This window comes from Lactuca saligna, chromosome 9, assembly GCF_052625555.1.
Source record: "Lactuca saligna cultivar CGN05327 chromosome 9, ASM5262555v1, whole genome shotgun sequence".
Classification (NCBI taxonomy): Eukaryota; Viridiplantae; Streptophyta; class Magnoliopsida; order Asterales; family Asteraceae; genus Lactuca; species Lactuca saligna.
In genome coordinates this window covers 136,543,756-136,553,356 of record NC_136425.1, presented here as the reverse complement: position 1 = coordinate 136,553,356, position 9,601 = coordinate 136,543,756, and the positions used below count along the sequence as shown (strand labels likewise).

Below are 9,601 nucleotides of genomic sequence, written 5' to 3'. Positions count from 1 at the left end.
TAATAGTTCAGTGAATTCCTGTTTAAATTCAGAAACATCTTTTATACTATATGGAATTTTATTTGTGACATTAACTTCATCATTAGGGTTTTTAATAATATTATTATTTCTTGATTATTTCTAATTTTTAAATGATCTAATAGGTTTTCACTGCATACTTCTTCAAGTTGTTTTTCAGCAATTTCTTTAGCAAACGTTAGTAATATACATAATTGAAAACCAACTTCTTGTTTAATTATTTTAATATGCTCAAAATGTTTGATAATTGCAGTTTTTATAATACCTTTTGTCGGGTGATTGAGACTTATATGATTATTTGTTTGTATAAATGGCTGATATAATTTAAGAAAATTATTTCCTATTACTAAATCTATTCCCGAATCATGTTGATACATAGTTGGAGTGTTAAATTGTGCTTTTTCAATTACTATACTTATATCTCTTCCTACGAACCAAATTTTATGAATTGATTTATCAGCAATTGTAATTTTTTATGGTTTTTCTAATTTTTCCTAATTTTTTTAATATCTTTTTTCTTCCACAACATAAAATAGCTCCTATATCTATATATGAAACTAGTTCTTTGTCTTGTATTTTAGTTGTAATAAATGTACTGTTTGGGTTAATATTTGTTTTTCTTTTGCACATTAGAATTAGTCTATAATTTTTATATCTGTATTTTAATTAATATTTCTACTTTTTCTAGTAAAGTTTTTATATTAACAAGTTGTTTTTGTTAGGATGGTTAAAACATTGTGTATTGTTTTTAAATTACGATATTGTGATTTTTTGTATTTCTTAATTCCTTTTTGTAATCGATATATCTTTTTTAATTGATTATTATATTCTTTATTTTCTGATTGTAATCTTAATAAATAGTTTTCTTCATATGATAAAGTATCTTTTAAATGTTGAATAGTATTAGAGATATTAGAATTTATTTTCCAATGGTTTTTTATTATATTAGTCCAAAGCATGGTATCTTTTGACGAATTAATTTGTACTTTTGAATTCATTTTAACAAATTATTAAAGCGTTTGAAAGAAAATTAATTGATTTGTTAATATTTTTTATTACTATATTAAAATGATTAATTTTAGTTATTAATCTTCCAATTTTAATTAATTGATATGCAATATAATTCTTGTTTTTAGAAATTAATTTGCGTATTTCATATTCTTTTTCTTTTAAATGTTTTGTGGAATTTTCTAAATATTTTCATAGTTTTTTAAGTAAACTAACTTTATATTTATTATTAAAATTACAATATACTTGAGTTTTATTGCTCATAATTTTATTTATTTTTACCATGTGAAAGATCGTTTAATAGTAGGTGGTTTCGTGGTTTTTCATTAAGTGGTTCTTTTTAAATAGTTTTTATTTTTAAGTATTTTTCAAGTAATATTATCTGTTGAGTTGATTTTATGGATACTGGTTCTTCTCCTATAATTTTTCCATAATATATAATATTTTTTCTAGAAAAGAAGTTTTTTAATGTGTTATTTCTAAAATTATGTTTTTCGGATAGTATAAAATTTGATTTTCTTATAGCATCTTTATTGATATTATTTTTATTAATTAAAGCATCAAAAGTATATCCAGATTCATTTTCTTCATTGTTAATAATTATTGGTGAATTTTCCATTTCTTGAGATATATTTAATAGTTTATAGCTTTAAAAATAATAGTGTAGTTTATTATATCTACTATTTTTTATGATGAGTATGACAAATGATATGGATGAATGTAATAACATTTATAATGATGCATAATGAATATTTTTCTTATGAACGAACAGATGAATGCTCATATTTATAATAAAAATGATATGAATGAAACTTAGCTTTGATACAAAAATTAACGACATAATATAATTGACGATTATAACGATAAAAGTGGATGATTATATCTGAATGATGCGTCGGAATAATCTTGATGATTATTAGATGAATGGTTTTGGATAATTTGGATAGACGTTTTGCTATTTAGAAATAGAACAACTATTTCAACAGAAAAATAACCTTAGATCAACTCAAGTCTTAAAACTCTCAAATTTTTTGTTTGATAAGGACTATTTTGGTAACTTTTAAAATAAATGAACAGTTTTCTGTAAAAAAAAAACACCGCACAAGGAGCTTATCTGTAAATTGAGAAAAAAAATTTTAATATATTTTTTGTAAAAAAAACTGCACATAGACTATTTTAAAAAAAAAAAAAAAAAACAAGACTTCACAAGGACCCTTTTTATACTTATAAAATTACAGGGACTATATCTAACAAAATCCAAAACATTTATGGCTATAATTGAAAACTAAAAACATTCAAAAGGGCGAAACTCCAAAATAAAAAAGTTTATTGGCAAAAATCAAAAACTCCAAAACAATACTATTTATAACAACTTTATAATATAATAATAATTCAGATTCAAGTTTTAAAAACTGAAAATAATTTGCATTCATCTAATTGTATTGACTGAATCGATCCCTCCAAACCAACACCCAGATTCCACTACAGTTACCCACTTTTTTGAACTTCATATTCCCCATCGTTCATCTTGAAATCCACATTGCCATATTTCCCAAACTCCCACTTTTTTAATATAGATTTTGAGTCAAATCCTAATGACATCAATTATAACAGCTTCCCAAAGCCATTGAAACGAATGAAAACGAAAGCCAATAATACCATATAAAGAGTATCATATATAATAACAAGAAGTCAATAATCAATGATATGCTTTGCATAATGCATTACTCTCACAAAACAAATATTTGAATATATAATAACACCCCCCCACTTCTTCTTTGCCAGAAAGTAGGGTTTGTAGTTTATTCATGTCTTAGGTTGTTTCTTCATCTTCATTCATAATTTCATATCATAAATCTTGAACAAATAACAAATAAACACATCCATCTAGAATCTCGAATTATATCATCTAAATAGAAGATTGTGACAACTTTTGTCGCATGGATACGGGCAGTCTGTTTCCTTCACACTTGATCGATCAAAAAACCAATCTCCCACAGCCAATGCTATTGCCTGCATGGCATTTCAAGATTAGCATCTTTATCTATGTCTAAACTTTCAAATCATCGCGTGTTAAATATTCAAGTGTTTCAAATTGTTTCTTATTAGGGCATTCTGTAGTTTAAAGAAATGGGCGAAATACAGAAAAACACAACCATTTATCTATCAGCATTCAGAAAAACCTTTACGGTTTGTTTGTATCCAAAAAAACGCTTATGTTTTTAGTTACCTTTCACATTAACCCAAGTATCTGGTTTTTTAAAGAAATTTTCGATATTTTTGTGACGTGACATTTATATATTTTTGTTTTTAGGTTAACATGGAAACAAAAAAAAAAGCAACGTTGCTTATTTTTTTTCCATGTCATCCTAAAAACGAACAAGATAAATGTCATGTCACAAAACAACCCGTAATTTCTTTAGAAAGACGGATATTTGGGTTAATCTGAAAGGTAACTGAAAATGTAAGGGTCTTTCTACATATAAACAAGCATAAGGGTTTTTCTGAATGTTGATAGATAAATGGTTGTATTTTTCTGTATTTAGCCATTAAGGAGAAATCTACTAATTATACAATGTGAAAACCATTTAAAAGATAGCATTTTGCCCATTGTGAAAATTCGGTAGATTTATCAAAGTTTAATTTAGATGTGTGATAATAAAATAATTAAAAAGTACATTGCTCTTTCTTGCATTTATCTTTTTAGAATAAATTGCAAAATTGGTCCCCGTGGTTTACCAAAAAGTACAATTTAAGTCCATGACAAAAGAGGTTGTAGTAATCTGTTCCAACATTAATCGGACTAAGAGACTCAAATTTTGCAATTTTTATTTTTCACTCAAAAGGATGGGACACGTAGATCACGCATCTACGTAAAATGACAAAAATAGCCCTATATACCTTGTTGTTAATAACAGGAGAATCATCTGCAAACCATGTATCTTGCCTTTCTGTCTGGCAATGAGCAAAACATGAATTTACAAACAATCCATTTTGTGTGGACTTTGAGAAGCCTTTAAGTGCATCCAACATCTGGTTTCTGAAATCTGGTCAAAGGGTAGAAGAGAGAATAGATACATTAGTCAACCAATTATATATTTAATGAAACTCATGATATTTGTTAAAAAAAGGTTTGTATTGTGCCTTGAAGATAATTCATCTGAGATGGTGAACAGTTTCCAGGGTTCTTTTGACACGCTTTCCAAACACCACTTGGATCAGCTGATGGAGCTGATAAACTTGAGAGAACCTGAGAAAAAAAAAAAAAAAAATCTTGGATTATACATTGAATTGATTGATAATTGAATATAAAAAATGTTACTTTTGCATGATGAAATGGAATAGATTGTGTTTAGGGGTGTTGTTTTTTCTTCCATGTGGAATAAAATGAAAATAAAGCTATATAAGTTATAACCCATTTTATCTATGTGATTTTGAGTGTTTATAAAAATGGGTTAATCTCATAAAAGACCTTATATTTTCTGTTTTTTTCGGATTAAACCTCTACTTTATTTTTTTTCAAGAAAAAGACTTTGCATTTTTTTCATTTTTTCCCATCTGGCCCTTTTAGTCATTTTTCTCTAAAAAAAAGTAGTAAAATGTGAGGGTTTTTTCCGGAAAAACTAGAAAAGTTGAGGATTTATTTGGAAACATTTAGAAGGTCGAGGGTTTTTTACGGAGAAAAAGATAAAGTTGAGGGGTTTTTCAGAAAAAAATGAAAAAATATAAGGTCTTTTTCATGAAAAAAAATAAAGATGAGGTTTAATCTGGAAAAAACACAAAATATAAGGTCTTTTATGAGATTAACCCTATAAAAAATTTCATGTTTTTATTAAATTACAACAGTATTTTCTAAAAAAACACAAAATATATTTTAAATCATAATCTTATTTGGGTTTAAATGTATAATCAAGTTTTTAATATGTGTAATCATTTATTTATTTCTAATAATGAAAATAATGCCTAGAGTAGATTTTTAAAAAAAAATATAAAGATAATATTTACCTGCCAAGAATCATAGGCTGCATTGAGAATGAACATAGGTGTCTTGATATTCGGAACTACGTGCTGAGGGAAGAAACACTGGAATCCAAAACAGAGTGTAAGAACGGAATGGAATCGCTGAGTCCATCAAATACAGGAATTTGAATACTTACCGAAGTCGGATTGAGTTGGTTAAGGCATGTTGGTGACAAGTTTTTAGCAACGCCCTGTTGAAAATTCATACAACCATGTTTCATATATTTTAGTTTTAACAAAATGTAATATTTTTTTAAAGTGATTTAAATTACCTGTAAGGTAACAACACCTTCATACATGTCCCTTAGTGTATGTCCCCCCGATACATCAACTCTAAATTATAAAATAAAAAAAAAAAAGAAACAAAAAACAAAAAAAAAAAAAAAAGAAACATTATATAAAAAGAAAATCATCAACCAGGACACGACATGACAGGATAAAACAAGTGGCCATGTGCTATATCTAGTATCCATTGGACTTCTACTGCAACTCAATTTAATGAAAGAAAAAAAACAATTATTTTACAAAGTAAATTACATGAATGGTCCCTATGGTTTGGGTAATTTCCGTGTTTGGTCCCTAACTGATTTTTTTAACTCGGAAAGTCTCTATTGTTTGTTTTTGTTACACGCTTGCTCCCTAATGTTTGTTTTTGTTACGCGTTTGGTCCCTGTAATGCCTAAAAAGTCTATTATATAAATAAGGAAAAATTATGGGGTAAGTAAGGTAAGATGAGAGAGATGGGGTTGGGGTTGGGGGTGTGTTTATTTAAATAAATTGAAAAATCAAAGGCAAAATAGTTTTTTTAGGTAAGACAAGGACTAAGTGCGTAACAAAAACAAACAATAGGGTCCTTGCAAGTTAAAAAAATAAGTTAGGGACCAAACATGCAAATTACCCTAAACCATAGGTACCATTCGTGTAATTTACTCTTTTACAAAAGAAGTGAGTGCCCCTTCTGTCATACAAAAATAACCCTAGAAAGCTTGTCCAGACCAATCCAGTCTTGTGTAACAAACGCAAGATAAAACTATAAATCTTACGCGTCCATGAACATCCCAGCATCGGCCAGACACTTGACTTTAGTGCTTCCAGAGAATAAAGAATGGAACTCGTCACAATGTAAAATAGATGCCAAACCACCAGCCGAGCACCCAGAAAGAAGCGCCTGAAATTCATATATATATTATCATTAAAGAAATGTTTATTGTGAAAATAATTAAATAAATAATTGATAAAAAGATTACTTGATCGGCATTCCTCATCCCCTGTGACATCAATTCTTCCATTGCTGCCAACCAAATTTTTTGCCCTCGAAATTGCAGGTTATTAGCCTATTACCATTATATAAACATCATTAAGCAACTTCTAAAACAATAACAAGTGTCACATTATACGCTATGTATATTGTGACACGTTAATAAATGTGTCGGGCACTTTGTGCCCGACACATTTTGGGTCTGATACAATATGTATCAAGTCCATCCTCCCTGATACAGAGATCATTGTGCCTGATACAGTATGTGTCAGGCACAATGTGTGAAGGACACTGATACCTACCTTGTCTTCTGAATCGCCAGCAAAAGAGGCACCATCACAATAACGGACCTTTACTCGATTCCAATTGAAAAAATCTGAAAAAGAAATTCAAAGTTGAATTAAGATGAATATATGGCAAAAAAGAAAGATAAATTCTCATTACAAGTTTCTAAATCGATGAAGCAATGAGAGGAAACCTGGATTTTCTTCAGCCTTATTGCTAAGAATTCCAGTGAAGGCCAATTGCTTTTCAAAACGATTTGAGGATCCACGTCTTGTTGTTTTTCGGTAAACACACGATCTAATAGTGTTACACCATCCTCCACCCTGTAATTAAATGCTTAATAAAATAAATATAGGAATAAAAAAATCGAGATTTCATATTAAAGTATCAAGCATCACATGATGTTTCTTTCTTTTTTTCCACGACTATTAATACGTTCTTTCTACATTAAGTATAAAAAAACACTGACATATGGTTTATCAATAAGTCTATCCCAATTAATAACATCTTATTGACTTATTGACTTTTAAAAAATTCAACAATTCAATAAGCCAACACAAACACTTTTTACAAATACAACTTATTAACTTATTGACTTGTCACCACCACAAAAGTTAATTCAAACACTTTTTAAAAACCTCATTTTCTCACCACCATAAATCAATAACTCCTTTTACCTAAAAATCATTTTGAATTTCAAAATGAAATTCCAAACACCTAATAAGCCTATTAAAGTAAAAAAGAAAGAGTATCAATGATATTTTTTAGAAAACGTGATAGTAGTAATAATTATGACTTTATGAGTGGATATATGGATACTAAAGACAAGCACATGGAGGATAGGATGAATAATTAAAGGTATTTAAATCGTGGAAGAAAATAAATAACACGTAATTAAATATAAATTGATGGATGTCATTATCGATTTAGCTGTCGCAAACCTCCAATTGAATGAGCCAACTGTTCGATCCAGATTCAAATCCACGGTGCAAATGATACCCAGGTAACGTTCCATCCAAACATACTGTAGAGAGCGAAACACAGGATAAGAATCTCTAAAAGCATCCCACTTACTAACTAAACACTAGATACATACATACGTAAAACAACAAGAATCTCATTCTCATGACCCATGGAATAAAATGACAACTATTGATAAAGTATTGAACTTTATAGAAATAAAAACGTTGTGGGATTAGAAAAATAAAAAATACGTGCATAAAATTTAAAATCGTGAACTACTTGGATGAAATTCAATAATTAAAATTTATAATAATAAAAATTGTCGACAGAAGAGCATGATGGTGAGAAGAAAAAACACAAGAATCGCATGTCCCATAAATGATAAAAATACTAAACTTTTTTGCAATAGCGCATTTTGTCGGTGGATAATTTAAAATATTTACATCAAGTTTGAATCGTGAAACTTCTTAGATGAAATTCAATAATTAAAAGTGATTTTTTTTTTTTTTTTGGAATTGATGGGTACAAACTGTAAAAAAGAGTACGATATTGAGGAAAAAAAACAAGAATCATATGTCTTATGAATAGAAATTAAACCAAAAATGATAGCAAGTGATAAAGTACTAAACTTTACAGATATAAAAACATTTTCGGGTGGAAAACTATAAATATTGACATCAAATCTGAATCTGGAAACTACTAAGATGTAATTCAATAAAACAAGTGCGATATATTGAGAAGAAAAATCACAAAAGTCTCATGACCAGAAATCAAGCGAAAAAAATGATAAGTAATGATAAAGTATTAAACTTTATAGAAGTAATTATGATTGATTTTTGTCTTATTTTTTGGGATGAAGGTACAAGTTGAAAAGATGACCGATATGTTGAAAAAGAAACATTTAATCAATAATTAATTAAAACGTATAACAAAATCAAGCAAATTGTATGACACAAAAAGAAAATGTGCATCTAAAAACCAGTGAACTAATTGTAAAACTACTAATAATAGCAGCACAAAGAGCGGCGGAGTGAGGGCTGTTCTTGAATACAATCAAGAAAACATAAAACCCAAACACCCAAATCCGCAAATCAAGAAAACAAGAAAACATCAAATTTAAACAAATCTGCAAATCTAAGAATTGGTTTCACATGGGTTCATCAAATCTTGAAGATTCGAAAAGAAAACCCACACAAAATGCATATCGAAATCTAGCGAAAACCCTTTAATAATAAACAAGAAGAAAACTCAAAAATAGATAGAAAGGGTTAATTACCGGCGCCTTTAGCAGCAGCTCCGGGAATGAGAGTGAGGCCGACAAGCAGCGGTTTAGGAGCAGCGGCGGCTGAAGAGGCTTCTAATAATGAAAGAGTTTCAGTCGTATTGAAATGGTATTCAGTTTCATCAAACTCATATCCACCTACTAAATTCCCAAAAACACCAAATCCAATCGATAATATCAAAACCCATTCGCGTAATCGATTCGTCATTCTCAAATCTTTACTCTTCCCACAGTATTTTATGATGTTTTATAGAATCGTGTGTAAATAAATATCCAAATGTACGAGATTTTGTTTCTAAATCTAGCTACTTAATAGAATCAAAGTGTATATTTAGTTTAAAACGTAAGCGTCAGTGGGAAAAAGAAAGAGAAAGAGAATGAGAGGCAATTTTATGTTTTTTGCCGGGGCAAAGCCAAGGATTCGATTCTTTTTCATCGCCTTTTAATGTTGTATTTACGTGAGCCACGCTTCGAATCTTTGTGAAAATCAATGTTAGTGAATTTCTACCCCTACACTTTTGTTTTTTTTAACATTTATGCCCTTCTAATTTGTATTTTTACATATCTAATGCTCTAATTTATCTTATCTGCCAAAGAGACCTAACTTACAAACCGGCAATGTTAGTCAGCCACGCTTCGAATCTTTGTGAAAATCAATGTTAGTGAATTTCTACCCCTACACTTTTGTTTTTTAACATTTCTGCCCTTCTAATTTGTATTTTTACATATCTAATGCTATAAACCCTTTATAAACATCTAAAGTTAAA

The 9,601-nt window shown here is 28.9% G+C and overlaps 1 protein-coding gene across 1 annotated transcript; it reads right to left on the bottom strand.

Moving 5' to 3' along the window:
* Positions 1-2,722: 2,722 nt before the first annotated feature.
* Positions 2,723-9,261, bottom strand: LOC145018655 (pectin acetylesterase 10-like). Its single transcript, XM_078976527.1, has 12 exons — positions 8,829-9,261; positions 7,531-7,613; positions 6,783-6,912; positions 6,607-6,680; positions 6,294-6,380; positions 6,090-6,214; positions 5,319-5,379; positions 5,184-5,237; positions 5,032-5,109; positions 4,171-4,276; positions 3,928-4,073; positions 2,723-3,039 (listed from the first exon to the last, which is right to left on the bottom strand). The coding sequence occupies exons 1-12, from the start codon at positions 9,040-9,042 to the stop codon at positions 2,932-2,934; spliced, it is 1,266 nt and encodes a 421-aa protein (XP_078832653.1). The 5' UTR covers positions 9,043-9,261; the 3' UTR covers positions 2,723-2,931.
* Positions 9,262-9,601: the final 340 nt, after the last annotated feature.

Bases quoted from the DNA above. Each gene is read 5' to 3' on its own strand.
- LOC145018655 (XM_078976527.1), bottom strand. From the start codon at position 9,042: ATGACGAATCGATTACGCGAATGGGTTTTGATATTATCGATTGGATTT. The intron at 6,913-7,530 runs GTTTGCGACAGC...ATTTAATTACAG, and splicing joins GTTGGCTCATTCAATTGGAG to GGTGGAGGATGGTGTAACAC. The intron at 4,277-5,031 runs GTAAATATTATC...TTTTTTTCTCAG, and splicing joins CAGCCTATGATTCTTGGCAG to GTTCTCTCAAGTTTATCAGC.